The sequence below is a fragment of the Corvus brachyrhynchos genome, unplaced genomic scaffold (assembly GCF_000691975.1).
Source record: "Corvus brachyrhynchos isolate BGI_N302 unplaced genomic scaffold, ASM69197v1 scaffold398, whole genome shotgun sequence".
Lineage (NCBI taxonomy): Eukaryota > Metazoa > Chordata > Aves > Passeriformes > Corvidae > Corvus > Corvus brachyrhynchos.
In genome coordinates this window covers 1,559,957-1,581,792 of record NW_008239780.1, presented here as the reverse complement: position 1 = coordinate 1,581,792, position 21,836 = coordinate 1,559,957, and the positions used below count along the sequence as shown (strand labels likewise).

The 21,836-nt window shown below is 38.0% G+C and overlaps 1 protein-coding gene across 8 annotated transcripts in view; it reads left to right on the top strand.

Annotated features, from left to right (window-relative positions):
* TENM1 (teneurin transmembrane protein 1) overlaps positions 1-21,836 on the top strand; it is an 828,305-nt gene that overhangs the window by 609,616 nt on the left and 196,853 nt on the right. For 7 of the 8 annotated variants that reach the window (XM_017743128.1, XM_017743129.1, XM_017743123.1 and 4 more), the window contains one exon: positions 4,892-5,152. The exons of the other annotated variant lie outside the window; for it this stretch is intronic. In XM_017743128.1, coding sequence (XP_017598617.1) covers positions 4,892-5,152 — 261 coding nt within the window. The remainder of the gene's footprint in view (positions 1-4,891; positions 5,153-21,836) is intronic. 8 annotated transcript variants of the gene reach the window in all.

The window sequence follows — 21,836 nt, the reverse complement described above, 5'->3', positions numbered from 1 at the left end:
CTGCTGGTAACTGTAGGTTAATGTATAAGAAAGTAAGCTACATAAATAAGGGAATGCAAGGAAAAGTTGAAATACAGTAAAATAAAATGTACAATAAAATGCATTTGCTATGTAAGTATAAAAATTCAAATGGTATATTTTATGTGGTTGTTTTTTATGTGTAATATGTATATAAATTTTTATTTATTAAAATATATGCACCTGAGAATCAGTTTTGGGCTGTGGCAATAATATAATTGATGATAAACATGAGACTTCTGAAGCAAATTAATAGTCAGTATAATGCACTTTTGAAAATTAATTGATTTTTGGCTTCTTCCTCAATGATTTTTGTGCAAATGGTTACTGGAGCTTAATGTCTTTGAATTATATTGTCCTAGGAAAGATATGGTATGTTCTCAACATGGAAACAAGATCTTTGACTAAATTAAAAGCATATACACAAAGCATTCAAAAATGTATGTAGCAGGTTGTGTTTCACAAATTGCCTTTACGAAGCAGCTTAAGATCTCTGCACATTTAATTCTCAAGTCCAGCAACCAGCCAGTAAACCACAGTCCTCAGGTGAGAAATGAGAAATTTTAAGGGCCGTTGAACACATGAAATTTAGCAGAGTGCTCAATAGCCCTCAAAATTTCTCATTTAGGAGAATGCATATGTATTGCTTCCAAAAATGAAGGCGAACTTCACTTTCCCTGTTTGATTTACATTTCTTCCTGTCTCCTTCCCTCCCTCCCTGTGTCTCCGAGTCTCTTATACCACGTGTAGCTGGTCTGCCTTTCTGCTTATTTGGGAGCACATACAATACACCTACAGATTAAAGCACTGGAGTAAGTTCAGTGTGAAAAAATATACAACAAGTTGTGGTGTAACACTAAAGTCCCAACTCATAAACAAAGTGCATGTTGAGGATATTTTCTCCCTTGCATTCCCATTATACTCCCTCAGACACGAGCACAAACATGGCACTTTTTAGGTTAATGTGTATCATTTGTCTTTCTGGAGTTCCTTCATTGTTGTTCTCTTCCCCAGACTCTGATATTTCCAGTGTTCTCAAAAACCCTCCAGTCTGAAAGAGGAGACTAGGCCAAAATAAGTATCATGGATTTAAAATTCCCGGGCTGATGTTTTCTCCTTACCTTTGAGCTACTTAGGCTCTTTTATAATTTTATATTTGCAGAAAGAGCAATTTGTATTTTTTTGTCCAGATAATTGATTTTGTGCGTGCTTGGGCAGGGAGCATCCTCAGAGTAAGAACCACCTCATACTGAGAATAAAGAATAAAATTAATTTGTGAATCAGTGATGTTTAAAGACTTTTAGAATCAAGAAGTTGCAATTGCTTAATTATATGATGGGATTCATAAAAGGCACCTAATAGCAAGATGTCAAACTATTTATAGTTTATAAATAAATTACATTTTTTGTAAGCTCTTTCTCTAGTCCAACATATAGGTCAGTTAAGTAATTTAAATGAATATTATTCGTCACCCTGTTATTAATACAAAATAATATTTTTCCATGAGGGAATAGGAAAATTGGAAAGGAAGGTTCTTCATGCTCATCTCTATTTATACACTAGTTTTATGTTTCTTTTATCTTCTTTGTTTGGATAGTCTTTTTTGTATTTTAAATATTTATTTATTGAAGTAAATATTTATTTACACTCCCAATTAGTTGGTAGAAATTAGTAGAATTCTTGGCAAATGGCAACAGTGAGGAGATCCTACAAGTCCTGCAAGTCCAAGTTTGCAGAATTAGTCGGTTGGAGAGAGGGGCCTCCATGTGCTTTCACTTGGGTAATTTTATTTTTTTTTTTACCTGAGCCAGACAAACTAAAAGAGTTGCAGAAAGAGTAGCAGGCACACAGTTATTCCTGACCATACTAAGGACAAGGAAATGCTCCTGAAGATGCACTGGGATAAGTGTTCTACATATGCAGGAAAATCCTGACTGTAGGTTTTTAACTTTACTGGTGGCTAAATTGATGCCATAGTAAATAAATCCTTGGTGAGTTGTCTGGAGTTTTCAGTTGCTTTGTCGTGAGCAAAGCTGGAGCTGGGTTAGAACTGCCTGGTCAGCTGCCCAATTCTCACATCAGCCTTAAATGGCAGAGGCACCACTGCCCAGTCGGGTCAAACTTCTCTTTAACTGCTTATCTCTGAAGACTTTTTTTTTTAATATGAAATTGTGTTTAGAAGTAGAAAGAAAAGGGTCTGTTAACTGAAATGCTGATTTTTATTTTTTTTGACAAAGCTTTCTTTCCTTTTCTTGATCATTCGATATTTTATATTTCTTCATACATTACTTTTTGAAGAAATAAATTAGTCTCAGTGTGAGATAAAGTATTTGTTTTTCTAACAGTTGTGTTACAACAGGCTCCATGAGGGTCCAGAGGTGAAAATCCTTTCATCATCTTCATAACTACCACTTTTTTTTCTCTGTCCACTGTTCATGCAAAAACTTGAGTTTTGTATTAATGTTCTCTTTTTTTCTCCTGTGACTTTGTGGTAATACTGAATCTATCATAAATCTACTTGAACTTTATCTCCTTGTGGAAATAAGTAGTATTTTAAGTAAAAAGGTTAGATATGCAGACTAAAAGCAGCCACTTCTGCCATTGTAAAAGCTTTTCAGAAAATGAATCCCATGGGAGTTAAAATACTGCAAAGGCTTGTATACTTAAGAAATAGACTATTAAGGCAATAGATTGTGTTAAACTTGAGTTGAACGTGAGTTATAGTATAAAAAGTCACTTTCACTCCACAAAAAAAGAAAAAAAAGAAGGAATTAACATATAGACTGAAGGGTAAATTCTGTCCTTCTTAAACGTGTGTAATCTAATTAGCATATTGTGGGATTTACTGGGATGAATTTTCCCCTTGGCGTAAGCAAATGCAGACAGGGAGAACGTGGACCCCAGGCTGCTAATGGCAGACATCTGCCTGGAGGGACAGCCATGTCAAGAAATGCCTGCATCCTTGCCCCATGAGGACCTGGGATCAGCTGACGTGATTCTTGAAGTTATGAGAAGATTTTTAATTATGGCAAAGTTCCTCAGATGGTAAAAATAAGCAAAAATTTCTTTTAAAGGGGAAGAAGGATGAGATGATGTTTCTTGAAATCACACCTGTTGTAAGGTAGACAAAGTTCAAATGCCAAACACTCCCTACACAGCTGCTTCCAAATATTTTGGCTGTTTTCTCTTAGCCATCTCCATCAAACCTCAGAGTCAGCCTCAGTGCATCTGAGAGACTTGGAGGACAGGGCTCATAAAGGTGGCACATCTCAGCTTCTCAAGGGTAGGGCTGAGACCACCTCCTCCTCCTTTGTACAAGACAAAAAGATCAGAGTGGTGATGGAGCACTTGGGATCATCCTGGCATCTGTCCTGCTGCTCCAAAAGGAGCAGGAGCAGTGATGGCTGGTGCTGCTGGGATGGGCCACCCAATGCAGCGACCACACCAGTCAGACAGGGTGACCTTCCATGACTCCTGCATAGGAAATTGAGGCCATGGCCATGCTTTTGTGTTTGCTGCCCACCTTCTTCCCTTGCCCTCCACAAATGAGGTTGCCATTCCCTGAGCTCAAAGCCAAGACTACAACCAAGACCTTCAGGAATTTTTGGATGGCAAAAGAAAAATCTATAGAGACAGATGACTTACAGATTGAACCACCTGAGGAAATTGTATCTTAGCATTTGGTTTGTAGGTTTTGGTTGATACGTTCAAGAAAATAGTAGGGCTTTTTGTTATTTCAGAGAGAGTGCTTAAAATCAGAAGCATTCCTCTCACTAGCTGGTAAGTGGACTAGTTTGGCAAATTAAAGCTTTAGTTAGGATGACAGTGGAAAAGAGTATTTGTCCTTAGTCTCAATAAATGACTCTTGTCTCTAATGTTTCTTTTCCAGAAATTGAAAGAATACTGTATACATATATGATATTGTATTTAGTCTCTCAAGATGGCATCCCAGGTCTGATGTTCAATTAGGGAGTGCAGTTCTGTAATCCTTATTTAATTAGAACTCCCTGTCATAGTCCCCATAGTGAGTTGCATTTGTAATTGGATTCTCACAAGTGAGAATATGCAGAGGCTACCTCAAAGGGAAGTTGCAATTTGCTGATATGTGTTACTTACCTGTAGTTCTTCGAGATTGTTTCCTCTGCATATTCACATTATGGGTCCTGTCCACCTTCTGTTTGTCCTCGGATTTCTACTGCCCGACAGCTGCAGTGTTTAGTAAGAATAACTTGTAGCACTGTACAACTCTCAAATCTCAGATGGCTTGGTGTCATGAGATGGCCCTTGTACAGTCCTAGTAGTCACTGCTCTTCTAGGAAGTTCCTGTAGGCCACCAGCACTGGAGAACCCAAACCCACTGGTGTGAATATGCAAGGACAGCACTCTCAAAGAGCGAGCCAATGGTAAGTACCCTTTCTTTGTCTTCTGTGATAAACCAAGTATTTTAACTGTTATTTTGTAAGTTCCCTATTGGCAAATTTGCTACACTTTCCCTATGATAAAAACATACTGAGATTAATTTAGAGCTGTTGCCTTCCTGGCAAAACGTGAGAAAGTATCTGTGTTTGCAGATGCTCACTTCAGTTGTAAATTGATGTGCAACTATCAGTGTGTGGGTGTGTACACGTTTGAGCTATAATACGTATTTCTATCAGACAAAGGCACAATTACAGTGCAGCACTATATATTTTACTATATATTCTTCTAGTTGTATTACACTTAGAGTAGATCAGACAGCAGAGTGAGTCACTGACCAAAATAGTCTTCCAATAGTATGAACAGTGTTAATTCTCAAAACAGATTCTCCAAAAGAAGATCCAAGTTATATTGCTTTTCACTGCTACATTTTTTTCTGAACTTTTGTTTTTTGCAGACATGGAATTCTGTGAGACTCCCCATATCCTGTGCTCTGGCTATCAAACTGATTTACATGGTGTAGCTGAGCACAGTTACCCGCTGGAGGTGGGCTCGGATGTGGACACCGAAACAGAAGGTGGTGCATCCCCGGACCACGCCCTGAGGATGTGGATGAGGGGGATCAAATCAGAACACAGCTCCTGTTTGTCAAGTCGGGCAAACTCAGCATTGTCCCTCACTGACACTGACCATGAAAGGAAGTCTGATGGGGAGAATGGTAATAAAGAAATGCATCTAATATACTCAATAGTAGTAGTAATTTATTCAAAACTTTCTTTTTCTACTTATTTTCCTTTTTCCTTTTTTTTTCTCTTTTGTTTTCTTTCTTTTTTTCCCCCCTTCCTTCCTAGATCTCTGTACTGTATGTAAGCTGAAAGGATTGTTTGCTGTGTGTATTGTATTTATAGTTTAGACAGAAAATAAGACAAAAAAAAGAAACACTGATTTTGTTAAAACATCATTTCTCTAGAGACTAACAACTTTTCCACATTCTTCATTTTTATGTCATTGGACATTTGTCATTTGTATTTGCTGGCCTATGAATTAGGTTCTAAAATAAATCTATAAATGTCCATTTATATCACGTTTTGCATGCAGTTGTTCCTGTGGCTTCTGGGTGTAGCTTTAAGGCTCTTCAGCCAGGTGACTTGAGAAAGACAACCTGGAGTCCTAAATGTTCTATTTACCTCTAATCTTATGCTGTACCTGAAGACCTGTTTTTATCAGTAGGACAGACTGAACTGGTCTTTGTCCTATCTCAGTTCTGTATTTCCCTGCATATGGAGAGTGAGCTTGTGGGTCGCATGGGTTTGGTTGTTGTGTGTGTGTGTGTTTTTTAAATATTCTTTCTCATTCAGAATTTTTTTACTCATTTGCTTTTCTTACAATTTAGTGTGTCACAGAAGGGAAAAATGTGCATTTAATTAAGTAACGTGGGGAATTAGTATTTTTTTATCTCTGCATTAAAATTGATTAAAATCTACTCTATTTCCTTACAGAGTATAGTAAGTAAACAAATTTATCATGCTTAAGATCAACAAGCTTAGCTGATATTTTTATTTCTGTGTTTAATAGCTGCATGTTATGGCAGGTCTAGATGTTATTAAATATTGACACTTTGGTGTTGACAGCAACACATTTTAGTGCCTCTGTAGTCATAAGGTGAAAGAGATTTCAGTTATAAATGACATTGCTATACTTACATGTTTGAATTTGTCAAATATGAAGCTTGTAATTACATAATTTCACCTGGCTGTCTGCCAGTACCAGTGATAATGTCCAATGTAGGCTCAAAAACATTACATTATCTGCTTGAGGTTAAAAAAGAGATTTTAGTGCATGGCTTGTTTCTAATTAAATACTGCTTTGAGGATTAAGCATTCTGTGCTATCACGTTTTATTGTGTTGCTGGAATCAGTTAATTTTTAGATGCCACCTCATTTCCACTATGCAATTCCTGTCTTTCAGCTTCCTGTTTCTGTGGGATCCATCCTCTGTAAAGTGTTTGCTGCATAAGGTGTTTGGGCTTGAGGGAGGGTGTATGTTGGTGTGTTTTCCTAAGACATTGGGTTTTAGATGGTGGCTGAAGGAATTGAATCTGGTCTGCCTGGCATTGGTTGGCCCTTAACTGTGGAAGAGGTTTAAAGGGAATGCTACATGGAAAGGAATGTGCATTCTTGTTCCATTCAGACTAAAAAATACACACTTCTGTTGTAAGGTGCTGGGAAGCAGATGTATTGAAAGCTGATTAAGCATATAACTGAGTTCTGTATTTCAGTCTGGAGTGCAGTGGTACAGCTGGGTGTTGATGATATTTTGCTAGTTGTACATGTACTAAATAGGAAATCTTCTGTAGATGAAAATTACTGTAAGAAGTGCACCTTCATCATCTTGCATGGATGTAGCAAGAACCATGGGTTAAGTCATTAAGATAGGGACACATAATCATTGTGCTTCACCACCAAAAAATGGAGTAGTTTCTTCTAAAGGTTTGTCTCTGAGAATGATTTTAACTAAACTGGTGTAGACAGAGTAGTCTTTTTGGATGTGGCCTTAATATTTCGTTCCTTGTAAGCCTTGTAACCGTTTTTTAATCAGGGATTCATGTTTGAAGTGCTTGAGTACCAATTTTAACTAAATTGTTGGAAGAAGAAAACAAGGACAAGAGCAAGCTGGAAGAGAGAGAAACTGAGAGCACAAGTTCACTTGAACTCTTTAGATGTCTCCAGGCAGGGCCATATAAACAGGTATCAGTGCTTCCTGTGGTGTTGTGTCATTATAATAATTACAGTCATGAAATTTAATGTTGAATAAATTTGAACACCATGGTTCAAGCTATATTCGTTTATATTATCTATTATTTTACAGGTAAGTTCATAGCCTAGATTCCTGATCCAGAGAGCAGTGTATTTTTCACCTGGGTTGGCACTCAGCAACAAAGCACTCTTTGAATACAGGAGTCCATAAATCTCTATTTAAATTATGTCACAGATGGCACATCTTCCTGTTTCTTTGCAGTCCTGTGTGCCTGGGGCTTTATCAGAGAGCCACAAGTGTTGCATTTATCCTTGTCAATTCCTGCCATGGAAATGTATTTTTTTTGTGCCAGCCAGTAACTTCTCTGATGTGAAACTGGAAGAGTGCATAAGATCTGTTGCTGGAAGTACATGAAATATTAGTTTCCATGATACTTTCTAATTGCTGTAAAAATATTTAGCAATTCTGGATTTCAAGGGGTTGACCAAATTGTATGTGAATGCAGCTATCTGTAACTGGAGTAAAATTAATGAGAAAGGTACAGTTGTTGCATGGTTTGAGAAAACATTGTTATTGTTCATATTTTGAAGGTCAGTAGGGTTTTGGGTTTGGGTTTATTTTTTTCCTTCCTCTATGAGCACAATTTTTGCTACAAATGCAGAACAGCTCTTTTTGTGGTAACATTGGGACAATTAAGTGTGTGGACTCAGTAGACGTGCTTTCAAGGCAGTTTTTTGCTTTATGTTGATCTGAAGCTAATATACTTCTTAAAATTTTCCTCTTTCTAGCTATTTCTTGACATTCTCCTATTCATTCTGAGCTCTAGAATGAAGTTCCCTGGCACAGGATATATTCTTCTCTGTTTATTCTGGGTAGCCCAACTTGAGAATTTATTTGAGGATTGTTTTCCTTCATAGACACACCAAGTCTGTCATAATCACTGTTTAAACACACTCTGGTTGTTTTGGCAGCATTGAACAGATTGTATGAAACACCAGCGTTCCCATTTAGTATTGTCAACATTAATGGCAACTAATAATAGCCTATTAGTGCACAGACTGCCTTCAGCTTTGCCTGAGGCTAAGCAAAATATATATTAACTGCACGAAATGAATGACCAGTTTCTTGGGGATCATTGCTTATCTCTGCTATAGTATAAATAGCTCCATTTAAACACAAACAGCGTTACTCTGCAGTATGTGAATGTAAATTTCAGACAGCAACACCACAGAATAACTGTATCAAAAATAGTTCCTTTATGCCATTGAAGAAGACTGCACTTAGCGTCAGTACACTGGTACAATGGTATCTGTCGATGCAGCATGTCAGAACATCAAGTTCGATGCTTTTGTCTGCCAGATTACTGAGCTGGCAAATTTATTTTTTTATTTTTTTATTTTTCTGGAGTATGTGGTCCAGAAGAGGATACAAACCTCATCTACAGAAAGGGTGATCTCCAGATCTATCCCTAAAATTATATGGCTTGACATGGATCTGCCTCCTACACTAAGTAGTGTACTAAAAAGCAGCCCACAGTCCATTTTGTGTCCATATAACCTCCCTCATTGTTGTTCATTCAGTTCTTTTGTATTCCTGTACAGGATGTCAGTGTGGCTGTGACATGATGAATTTGACCTCAAGTGCATTTATGCTGTGCCATAATCCATTTTTGAGCCATATTTGACACATCTGCACAGCCATCAACTCTTTTAGCTGCTACATCTCATCTGAGAGCTAGTGTGGAACTTCAGCCATTCCTACAGTAACACAATTTTTAACCTTTTTTATTTTGTCAGAATGCTTTGACAAGCTTTTAGGTCTGACTTGTTTGGCTCATTCCTGACATCTACTAAGATGTTTTTATGCAATTAGTTACTCTTTCTCTACACCATATTGACAACCAGTAGGAGAGTACAGGATTCCCAGTGCTGGAGGAGTGAAATGCACACTCGTCTTGGAGCCAGATTCCTGCTCAATTTCTTTGGCTGAATTATTTTATGACAACTGGGTGTCAGCTGTAGTTCACAGTGACTTGAGATTTGTAGGCAAGAAATTAGTGTGTTAGTACAGGCTGAAATAGCACTGGTCATGCAATGTAGCATTATAGTGCTTGAGATCTGGTCAGGCAATGTTTTTAAATAACATACTTGTTTTTAAAAACAAAGCAAGAGGGGGGAAAAAAACCCGCCATGGAAAAATGTAATTTTTCCTTTTTGCCGACATAAATTGTTGGGAAAATTCTTTCTTATCAGTGTATGGGATCAGTTTCTATTTGAAACAATACTTTTAATAATAAACATTTAAACAGCAGACTGCAAAGACGGGGTAATAATATTAGCCATATATTAATAAGTAGATGTAGTAGAGAAATTAGTAGGTTACAGATCAAATCTGAGTTTAATGAGCTAGAAACATGTAAGATTATTCTTGTGTAATTCATCTAAGTATTTGGTTTATAGCCTGGGAGCAGTGATCCATTTAACAGAGCTTTTGACTGTCCCTAAATCTCTGGGGCTTTTCATTTTGCTTGCTGGGCAGATGGGTGAGTTTTGGACAAGTCACTTTCGTTCTTTGCACTGCAGATTCAGTATCTTATCAGTATCTGTTAAAGGGATAAAAATAGTAAAAGAAATACTGGAATGGCTGATGCTGTATGAGAAGCACAACTTCATGAATGCTGTAGTTATGCAGACATGGAGAGGATTTACTAAGGACAAGGCTCTGATTTAATTTATGGTGTGTGTCAGTAGACCTACTGTGAATTCACACCTGTTTAAATTAGACTTGAATTTGGCTCTTCATAAAAGTCTTGTGTTTAATGTAAGGAAGTGAGAGCATTGTGATTAATGTTGCTGTTATTTAGTGTTATTTTGTAAACAAGTCAGGCAGTAAGCTGATCTCTGGCTTTCTCATTTCTCCAGGAAATTATTACCAACAGCTACATTACAATAACAATACATGCTCTGAGAAGTGAGCATGTGACTGCCTCTCTATGCAGGATTGTGTTTGTAATAATGATGGCTGAAGTATATCCATTAGCTCCTGTCCTGTCACTCTCTATTTACAGTGGTGCAATTAAGAAATTGAATTACTTATTTGCAAGTAGCAATATGTGTAAGTAGCCTTGAAAATATAAAGGTAAATATTGGTCTTAATCCCATTCCCCCTGTGTCATTTAATATTTTTCTCTTTGCTCCTTGTATGCCTTATTTTGCCTTTTTGTTGTGGCATGGATTGCATTCTGTTTGTACACTCCTGCCTATCAGATCATTTAAGGCACCTAATAGACTAAGGCAACCTCATCAATAAAATGCAAAAGCCCCCATGGTGAAATTCCTTCAACTTCTGTAGTTTACTGTAGCTTGTCAGATATTTGATTTATGATACTTTCAGATATTTGACAGAAAAGGGCCACTTACCTTCCCTTTATAAAAGACCTCTTTTTTCTTCTGTTATGGAGGGTTTTTGATCTTTTAGTATTTAGATGGTATTTATGTTGGTTACTTCTGCTGTTGTTTAAAAGAAGGCTCCTCAATGTGAAAGGAAGTGTGTGAATCCCTGCAGTAACATAGCAATGCCTTTTGGGGAGCATTGGCATATTCATTGACATGGTAACTGCTCTGCTGGAGTTGTTAAGAGTGTAAGATGCTTTTGTTGACCTTAGAGTGGTTCCTTTGGAAATGTTACTGTCTCAAAGGCAGCATGTAAGTTACCTGAATTGCTTTGGATAAGTGTGAGATGCTTCTCTAAGCACTGTAGCATCACCTCAGCTGTAATATCATACAAGTCTTGAGCTTGTGCCCCCAGTATTTAAGCCACTTATGAAATTGTTTGTGTATGGAAATTCAGCTAATGACTTTTTTGTCAGTATTGTGGGGGAAATTCTGCCTTTTAAAATTACCATCTTTATTACTTTTTTTGACTAACAAGGGCATTGCATCTGCATGTCTGCTATTTTAATATTTACAATTCTCATGTGCTGTATTAAAATCAGTACACAGCGTTAAACATTCCCTTTTTTGTGGTTCTCTTTTAGGCACAATGAACACTAATTTAAAGACAAATACCAATATTTAGTGTCCTACATTAAAGATAATGAAACAGTGTTTAGAATGTAACAGAAGTACGTTATATATTCCAGAACCTAAATTACCTTTGCCCACAGCATAGTAAAAACTATCAGTGCATTTGCACAAGGTTGTGTAATATTTTTATCCCTGCAGTTTTGTTTCCTTTCGTGGGGGCGGGGGGGTGGAGAGGGAGGAAAGCTTGAGTCAGGTCTAATTTTTATTCCAGAAATCAGTAAATTGGCATTAGAGCTCAGAAAAAAATCTCTTGGTTTCCTCCCCTGTGTAATACAGCAAGTATAGTGGATGTGGCTTAAGGAGCCAGCAGCAGTATAAATTATCACTCCTTCTTTCATTTAAATCCTTTTTTATTTTCTCAGTATTCTGGATATGAACATAAAGGAAAATTATCTCCAGAAATATTTTACAGTGCAAAAATATGTTGCAGTGATTCTGCAGTTCTTGGGACCTCAGTTTATCTAGGCTGCCACAGGGGGGAAAACTGAGATGGGATAGACAGGTAAGTGTCTGCTTTCTTGTCAGGGTGCTGCAGTGCAGAAGGGTGAGGATTATCTGACTTCTCATTTCACAATCTTTATGAGACCAGGAAAACATTGAACAAAATACTTTTTCTCTTGTTAAGCACTTACTGTGAGTTCTACAGGAGGACATCTCTGGACAAGTGTGTTGCTGGGAACAGTTCCATTCTTAACAGTCAGCATATCTATCCTGCTGCTTTATTTATGTTTTTTTTATTAAGTTTACAGCATTCTTTATTTCTCATCTCTTCTGCTTAAAATTTAAAATGTTTTAGAAGATCAGCAGTCTGATTTAAAGAAACAACCTAGTAGTCATATTTTATATGTACATCCTTTGGGACTATTTTGAAATACAATCAATTTTCCTTATATGTCTTAAAATGTAGATGTTTTTACCAGTTGGAACCTGTTTTTCATCAAAGTTTTGGATGTTCTGCTTAAAGCTGAAAGTTGAATATCATTAGTGCAAAATAAGGCTAAGGGAAAACTTGTGAGCTCTGATCATGGAAAATTATAGTTAAGGCTGCTAGGTAAATGAGATCAAGTTAACTCTCATTTGGTTCCTTACACTGTCAGCCAGTATGGTTTTAAATACAAAGAGAACTGGAGCTTTTTTCATCCCCATAGCAAAATGCTTTACAGCTGCCACATCACAGAATGGTTTGGGTTGGAGGCGACCTTGAAGATCATCTTGTTCCACCCCCTGCCGTGGGCAGGGACACCTTCCACTATCCCAGATTGCTCCAAGCCCCATCCAGCCTGGCCTTGGGCACTTCCAGGGATGAGGCAGCCACAGTTTCTCTGGGCAACCTGTGTCAGGGCTTCTCCACCTTCACAGGGAAATAATTCTTCCCAAATCTCCACTAAACCCACCCTCTGTCAATTTAAAGCCATTCCCCCTTGTTGTATCACTCCATGCCCTTGTCAAAAGTCCCTCTCCATCTGTCTTGTAGCCCTTTTAGGTACTGGGAGGTGCTCTGAGGTCTCCCTGGAGCCTTCTATCCTCCAGCCCAAGCCTGTCTCCTTAGCTCCAGCTCTCTGAGCATCTTCGTGGCCTCCTCCGGACTTGCCCGAACCGTAATACCGTAAGTGAAATAAAAAGAAGGGATCTAGCAAATGAGTACAGGATGGATACAGAAGTGACAAATACTGACAAATTACCATTTTAGGGTCTAGCGAGGTTTAATCTAAATACTATTTCTTCTTGATGATGTGAGATCTAAGAATTTATTGTTGTTCTGTGGATGAGAAAGGTTGTTCATTCTTCCTTTCCAACCTTTTTAAATTTTTACCTATTTAATTAATTGTGTGTTAAATTACATGCAGAAGTATTATCTTACATTTTCAAATTTGTTAGTATTTCATTTCCTCCTGGGCTTGGGAGGAATATGAAGATCAGCATAAATCTGTATTATTCAGGGTTACGAATATTAGCATATCTTCACCTTACAAAAGGGGAGTATTAATAGTAGCAAGTAGTTTTCATCTAGAAGAAACATTGTGACTGCTTCCCATGGCTGCAGTCTTTATAGTCTTCTAAAAGTGAAAGCTAAACTAAATGTATTAGCCTATTTCTAATTTCTGCAATAGAAAATAGGTTAAGACTGAGAAGTTGTATATGAAATTGGAGTTCATTTTTTCAGAATAAAGCAGATTTGAATGCTCCTTGTTTCAACTTGCTTTTATATACAGGGCTTACAAAATGAAATTCAGCATTTTCTATATTAATTTCATTTATTTAATCATATCTAGCTCTATACCCTCACTTTATACTTTGTAACATGAGCATGAGAGGAAATGTGTATAATTAGCTCTTCTAGAATATGGGTCCAGGAGCACTGAATAGTTCCTGCAGGCTGCTTCGTTTCCCTAACAGATGTTTTTGAGTAATATTGTAATCAGATTCACATATTCTGATGACTAATTATATTGCCAGTGTTTTTTTGTTTGTCTTAAATTTCTACCCCAGATGATCTCCAATGTAGATTTTATACCATGTTCCCAGGACTGACTTTCAGCTGAGCAGCACATGTCAGCTTCTGATCATGAGCTGCTGGGCAGGAGCTGTTCTGGCAGCACAGAGGGGCAGCCCTTGGGGCATCACAAACCACGTGTTGTAAAGTAACCATGTTCCTTTGCCTTGGGTGATCCAGAAAGGGAGCTGGGGATGGTCTTTGATTCCATAAAACCACATATACTAAAAGATATCTATGTGGGAGGAAATACCTGCAGGTGAGGATGGCTTAGGACATCAGGTTAGGGTTGTTCAGCTCTATTGCTGGAAACTTTGTTAAAAGATCTCAAAAGGAGATAACAAAGGGACAAAAGGGTATTTCTAGACTGTGTACTGTATTAATTATGGTTCATAGCACTTCTCCTTCCCGTTTAATTGAAACGGTTTTACTCACATCTTTCAATGTAGCTTTTAAACTTTTTGCCTCTCTGCCTACAGTTTTTTTTGAGTAAATGTATATTATGAGCCATTACCTACCTTTTTTACATACCAAAGTCACGGTAAGTGTTGTTCAGACTTGTCTGCCCTTCTCATTGCTTTGTTCAACGTCAGTGTCAAGTGGCACTTTGGGTTTGAGAACATCCTATTTGATAATTTTTCCCCAGACAGTGCTTTTGAGACAGCAAACTTTGTTATTGCCCAGTCATGCTAAATTCTTTTAGAGCGAGTATTTTTACTGTGGCAGAAGTGGCAGGGCCATAATGCCTGCTTGGAATTTATGTTTTTCTGAATAATTTGGTATAAACATACCTCCAGTTGCACAATCAGAAAGTATCTGACGTAATTTGGTTGAATTGACTCTTACTTGAATCAGCTTGAATTGAGTAAGAGAGCTGCTTGCAAGCTGTGTGCTGTCAGTGGGACCTGATGAGTGATGCAGGATTTACAGCTCAGCACTAGAGATTTCTCAGTTATTTTCTTTATGACAAAACAACTTGTGGATGCTTGCAGCTTTTGATTACTGTGGAAAGGTTTAGGTTGTGCTGCTGATCACAGATAGGAATGGAACTTTTGCTGTAAAGCAATAAAGCTCCTGGTGAAGGGAAAAACTCCAAATTTATTTTTATGTACTTGTAAATTTTTGTTGAGGCCAAAAAGTTTCCCAGAATATTACGTAGTTTCCTTTTATAAGGAAGATGATAGTGATATATATTTATAAGGAAGCGTATGTGACTAGAAGTGAGACTTCACATTTTGTGCCTTTTTCAAAAATCCTCAGCCCTTGTCTCTCCCAGCTCAGTTGTTTCAGTGCTTCTCTATGGCTGTGATAAAGGAAGGCCTTCCCTCCTATTTTGTGTGGCTTTGTGGGCAGCATGTGCTGGTGAGCATTTGTGAAGGTGGGCACAGTGGCTGCAGGGGCCAGGGCTGCTCTGCCAAAGGCACCAGAGCCCAAATGTATTTCTTCCAGAGCATCTGTAATTATTCACTGTTTAGAACTGCAGTTCTTCCTCTGTAACAAGGGGCACTGCCCAAATGCTTTTCTGTGATGTGCTCAATGTGTCTACAACTATCTTTTATGTCTTTGCCTGTGGGGAAAAACATAATTGAGTCATTCTTCCTGAAGCCTGTGTGGTTGTGTGTTCAGCCAGTACAGTGTTCATTTCAACATTCCTATTAATGGTTGCATTGATTATTTTTATTTTAGCCTGTAATTCTGTCTCCAATCTATCTTTTTAATTTTTATAGTTCACTACCTATTGAACAGCAAATTCAGCTATGTTTGGTTGTGTGCATATTTTTTTAGAGATACAATCTCCTGAATCCAGATTTCTCAGTAGTAGCTAATAGCCTACAGTACTTGAAAGCTCCTTTTTCTTTTTATAACCTATCTCTTTTCCAATACATTTTCTGATTACTGCACTACAGTTCGATTTTTATTGGATCATTTTAGGGCGTAATAATTCATTTCTGATCCCTAGTACCTCTTGTCCATGTCTGAAGTACTCCACATTATTTCAGTCACTCATTTTTGTTGACATCTTTTCTCTAAAGGCAGTCTTTTGCAATTTCTCTCAAAATATCTTTCTGGCATCACCGTTTTAGGCTTGTGATATCCAGTTTTTTTAATACAAAATCAAATAGAAAGCATTTTCTTTACTTCACCAGCCAGCTCTAGTGGAATTTTTTGAGCTTTCTTCTAGCTGTCTTATACATTGCTTGGTGGCTAATAATGGCAAAAACAATACTAGAGCTGTGCATGCAATAAAATAAGCACATTTATTTGCAATTGCTTTGCAACTCAGTGCTTATTAATGTTAAATAAAGAGCCATAGAAAGTAGAGTCTAAATCAACTGAGTTTTTGCATGAATCTGTATAGAATTATTTGTTCATTCATTGTTTCTACAGCAGTTTAGATTGAATTATCTACGTTCTGTTTGGGAAAAAGAAAAAAAAAAAAAACACACATCCCTTCAGGTTTTGCAGAAAGCTGTGTCAAATCCTGCAGTTTCAGTTGAGTTTCTCTTTTGGGCTCAGTAAGAGCTCTTGAGATGCTGAATAAGGGCCTCTCTTACGGGAAGAAGCCTCTGGTAAGAGAAATGACACTGAGTTGCCATTTTCAAGTGGTTTCAGATTATTTTCTTCCAAAGCTTCATATTTGTGCAGTCATGAAAAAAAAAATAGTTTTTCATGGACTCATGTGGACTCATGTGGGTGGATCCGGGCTCTAGACAGCTGGCAGGGCTCCGGTGGTAGGTTCCTGCTGGGGAAATTTGCATTAGGAGTAAGAATGTGGAAACAGACCCTCAGCCACCTGGGAAGCAAGAAGGGCAGTCCACAAAGTGGAGATGTTTGACCGTTGGCTTTGCCAGCTCAGATCATGTTTGGATGATAATCTTTGACAGAAGTTTTCTGTATCACAGAAAACCCACCCACAGTCTCCTGCTCCACTGTCTCTCTTGTTGCTGCCCTTTCAGTATGTAATGATGGAATTTGAAGTTTTATATGCCCACGGAAGAGAAATGAAAACAGCAATTGAGTACTCTTCAGAGTGTAGTTGTCTAGCTCAGGTGTACAACATAGTAGCCAAAAAATACATGGCAGAAGCTTTCCATCCTGCTGCTTTCCCTCCTTCCTGCTGTAATGTTCTCTGGTTGCTTGCCTGTCTTAAAGACTTCTTTTTCCTTTGAGGACACCAGCATACTTTGGTGATGGTGCTAGTAAAGTCTGTGACTGGTAATGTTCTGAAGCTTGAATCCTTAGTATCAGTGTACTGATAAAGCTGAAAACCCAAGCTTAGTCAAGTGAAGAAGTGGAAACCTGAGGTGTCAAATGAATTTTAAAATACATGTATAATTTTGCGAAGCAATTATTCCTAGAGAACTAGAGGACTTTCTAATACTCCTGAGATGTGGAGAAAGATCTTTTAAAATGCGTGTCAACCTGTTCTAGGATGCAAGTTTGGAGGAGGCTGCATTGCTTATTCTGGTAGGTGGCAGATGCACACCTGCTCCGTCTCGATACAGCTGCTTCTTGTAGCAGCTTAAACAGTTTGAGGCCTGGCAATATCTTTATGCCTCGTAAGTGTGAGTGGTTGTGCTGAAATCCATCGCTACATGAATTAAAAAGGTAAGCAGGTAAAAAGTGTGGAATTTGTTTATCTCTGTAAATTTGTTGTTGGTTTTTGGATTAGACTGTACAGCTAATACATCAAAAATTCAGTTAATTTGAAAAGTGTTGCAAAATTCCTCAGATTAGAGACTTCCTTCTCTTGGTTTCATGTATCGATCGATGTGCAAATACAAGAAAAGCAAACATCCCAAAAAGCAGCTGACTGGGCAGTCAAGCGTTTCCTCCTTTTAATATGAATGATAATTGTACTTGGAGGAGTTCTTCAACTGGCTTCTGCCCAGCAGCTTGTGCTGGTAATTTGAAATATGGGCCCTTCTTTGGATGCTTCCGATGGGTCACCAGAACAGGAAGAAGACAAACAGGGACAATTCTCTACTACAAGTAGGTCTTTCCTACAAGCTCACTGTTTGGCTGATTTAATTACTTCTAAAAATATATTTCTCTACATGTGTTTTAGAAGTAGTGATATGAAAACAGATGACAAATATTTTAATGTTGGTTTGGGGTTTTTTCTTATTGGCTATTTTATTCCCTTTAGACTAGCAGAACAGGAAATAACCTTCCACTCATCTAACCTGGTTGATTTTAAATACCTACCAAATTCAGTGGCATTTCTTAACTTGTCATCTTCAAATTAATTTCTTGACTTTTCTCTTGAATGTAGCTTGTTCTGCTAACATGAGGGCACCCAGGGGATTAGTTAGAGACATGCTTCTGTCATGCTTCTGGGTCACCTCAGTTCTGTGATAAACTGGTAACTGGGACTGAAATTTATGGTCATCCTAAAAGAAAATATCCAAGAAGTAGAAAACCTGTTTTCATTGAGCTGTTATTTCAGAGGCTGAAACATGACAAACTTTAGTGAAAATATAGAGAAAGCCATAGTTACTCCCATTCTGCTGGCTGGAATTTAAAGCATTTGGAAATACTGTGTGTTCATTACACCAGGTTGCCTCTTCTTTGCAGGTTGTCTAGTACTACTAGGAATGCTTACCTATGTTCAGTATATGCAATGAGGTTTTATCAGTTAATGAAATAGTAGGAAAGATGCAAAAAATAAGCCTAATAAGAATAACACACTGTCATAGAGACAGGACATAAGCAAAGAGTTAACTGTGTTAACCTTATCAGTTGGCAGTTTTCTGATCTCCCAAACAATACTTGCAGGCAGTGATTTCTAATATTTGCATTTGAAGAAAGCTAACAGGTTCTCATCAAAAACAAGACTAATGTTACTTCACATTATACAGATACAGTTAAAAGATGAGCCAGTCCTCTGAAGAGCCCAAATTATATAGATACATTTTTTTATATATTGATTATTTTATCTCTTATCTTCCACAGGTTCATTCTAAGCCTCATGTAATATGCATAAACCTCTTCAATAAAGAATTTTGTTATTAACTGGGAAGAAACTTCTTTATTATTCTTATCTGTTTTTCAGGTGGTATCAGGTCAGACTTTGCACAACTGTTTAGTTTCTGCAGAAGAAAGCTTTTATTGTGTCAAGGATAATTGTTTTTTATATTTTTAATTTATTGGAACCTTTGTTTCCCACATAGTATTTTGTAGCATAGAAGTAGTAGCAGTTGAAACAGAGAAGTGGAACAGACTATTAAAAGGGGTACTTGCTGCCTTTGTTGCTGTTGCCTATGTTTTGAAACATTAATTACCAAATATACTTAAATATAGTATTTTCAATTTTTAAATTATAAAAAATGTAGGTGTTTATTACAGTATTAAAATTTAGCTGGTTGGGCTTTTAATGTCTGAAATGTGGGGATGGTAGCATGACACAGTATTAGGGACATAAAAATCTTTATGAGAAATTGTCATGAAAGGTGTCAAAAATGTGATTCTTATCTGATATTTAAACTGCAGACATTAAAACATCATCCCTGACATACAAGTTGATACTGAACATTTCAAAGATCCAGGCGGATACACAGCAAATTGAATGAAATTCAGTGGGGGAGATAGTAACCAAATATAAAATAATTAATAGGAGCTACTTTGGAAAGCAGTAATGCTGAAAGGGACCTTAAGGGCCAGTAAATTAGATAAATGGAGGCAACAAGTCAAATGCTACTTTGGGCTGCATGTGTACATGTGTCCTGTCAAGGAACTATGAAATATAGCAGCTGTCACTAAGACTTCTCTGATGAGTCACTTCTGAGCATTTCAACACTGGGGATGTATAAAATCAAAGAATCTGAGTAGTGCAAAATACAGTTGTGTCTTTGGGACTTGTTATTCAAGGAAAGGTGTTTTTAAAAGGCCTGAATCTGTAGAAAAAGTTGAAGTTGTTACTCAGATAACTGGAACAAGTATGGGGTGCAGGGAGGGAGGAGCTCTGTAGGTCTCTACCATCCTGGGCGATGCTGTCATCACCAGGAGCACAGTGCTGGCAGGCACAGACCTGGCAGTGCTGGTTCAGGAGCTGTAACTGGCAGTCTGAGGAATTTAAATATGAAATCAGAGACAGTTCCTAAACAGTGTAGTCATTCAACATGGGAATAACTTGCCAAGGGACTGTAAGTCCTTAGTATTGGGAGCCCTTGTGCTATGAGGGTTAATGTGAAGGTCGCTGGTTGAAACTACTTTTGACTGTGAAGGTGATCAGACTGGATGGGTGCATTGACTCTTTGCTTCTGTAAACCTCTTATGTTTCTACTGACTATTAAATTTTTCCAACTTGCCTGTTTTAAAGTAGTATGAAGCAATAAATGAAGTGGTAGAGGTTTTGTGGCTGCAATTGTTTAAAACCAGCCAACACATTTGAGTATATACTACAGAGGACGTGACTAGCATGTGATTATTGATTGCTGTTCTTCATTAGTTTGTAGTCAAAGGAAATAACCCAATAGATCTTTCCATCTCTGACTCGTGTGTATTGTCTATAGATGTAACAGCTGCCCTAAACATTTGGCAACTGGCCCAAGCCCAAAAATTAACACTAAAAAATTAATTTTGTATAAGCTAATAAGGACAAAGGCCATTCAATTTCTTGTTTATGCAGAAAGCTTATTGAATCTGAAGATGATACATCTGGGAGTAAGCTGGTGGAATCCATTTGTAAAATAATAATGCCTACACATCACAGAAGGACTTGTATAATAATCAGTTAGTCATTAAATAAAGGGGATTTTTGGTACAATATTGGTCAAGATATTTATCTATGGTAACCCAAACAGACAAATGTTTATTAAAGATTTAAGCAAAGAAATTGAAGAAATCTACATCTAATCAAACTGTGCCAAGATTAAAGGAGAATCTTCCCTTTTTTATCCTACTGCATTGCTGCCCTCCCCTGACAAGGTGTTAATCACAGCTTCTTTGTCTCCTGTATAGTTTGCACTTCAGATTCCAGGTGTAGCAGGGTCTGTTTCTTTTAAAGTTTTTCATCTATTCCAGTGCGTTGGCTTTTCTGCCTCAGTTGGAGTTTGTAGTCTTTTGAAGGGTCCAGACAGATCTAATTTTTCGGTTCCTAGAGTGCGGAAGGTATCTTTTCAGCTTTATACCGGCTAGCTCTTGTATTTCAATGCCTTAGAAAGCCTCGAGCAGCCTTGAGAGGTAGCACAGGCGATCTAGCACTTTAGTAGCTCTAAAATCGGTACCTGAATCAGCTGCAGAGCAAATACCATCAGCAGAAGCAAAGAGGGAGAAATATAGCTCCCTGCCCGCTCAATTCCCTGCAGTTAGAAGCCTTCAAATGAGACAGACGACCAGAGATGTTTACAGGAAGGTAGCTGAGCTGAGAGAGGGCTTTTGCCTTCCCTCGACCATCTTTATTAGGAGAAGGGGAAAGGGGAGGACTGGGGGCGGACCCGGGGTGAGCGGCCAATCAGACACTGCTGAAGAGTCCGAGTTACATTTGGCTTTGCCCGCGCTTAGAACAAAAGAGCTCAGAGCACATGTCTTTGGGAGGGGGGAGGGGAAGCTCGGAACAGGCAGCAACACTAGAGCTCTTGATTAAGGGTGGACACTGCTAATTAATCCACTTTGCGTTTTGAGTGGCTGATCTGCAAAGTCTCTGTCAGTGCAGTGTGTTTCACCTGTAATTATAGTTCATCTTCTCTGTTAGAAGCAGGCTTTGCTGAGTACTACTTCTGGAAAATTTTGAACTGGGGATGTGGTTTATCTGTTGAGCATTGTCTGTATGTCTTGCCAAATGCATGATATGGAAATTGAAATAAGACCTGTGGAACTACAGGCTGGTCAGTTTTCCTTTGATGTTGGGCAAGATCAGGAAGCAAATCCTCCTGGAAACTCTGCTAAGGCACATGGAAAATAAGGAGGTGATTGGTGATAGCCAACATCACTTCACTAAGGGCAAATCATGCCTGACAAATTTGGTGGCCTTTCATGACCGCGTTAGAGTGTTGGTGGATAAGGGAGGAACAATTCACATCATCTACCTGGAACTGTGCAAAGCATTTGACATTGTCCTCATG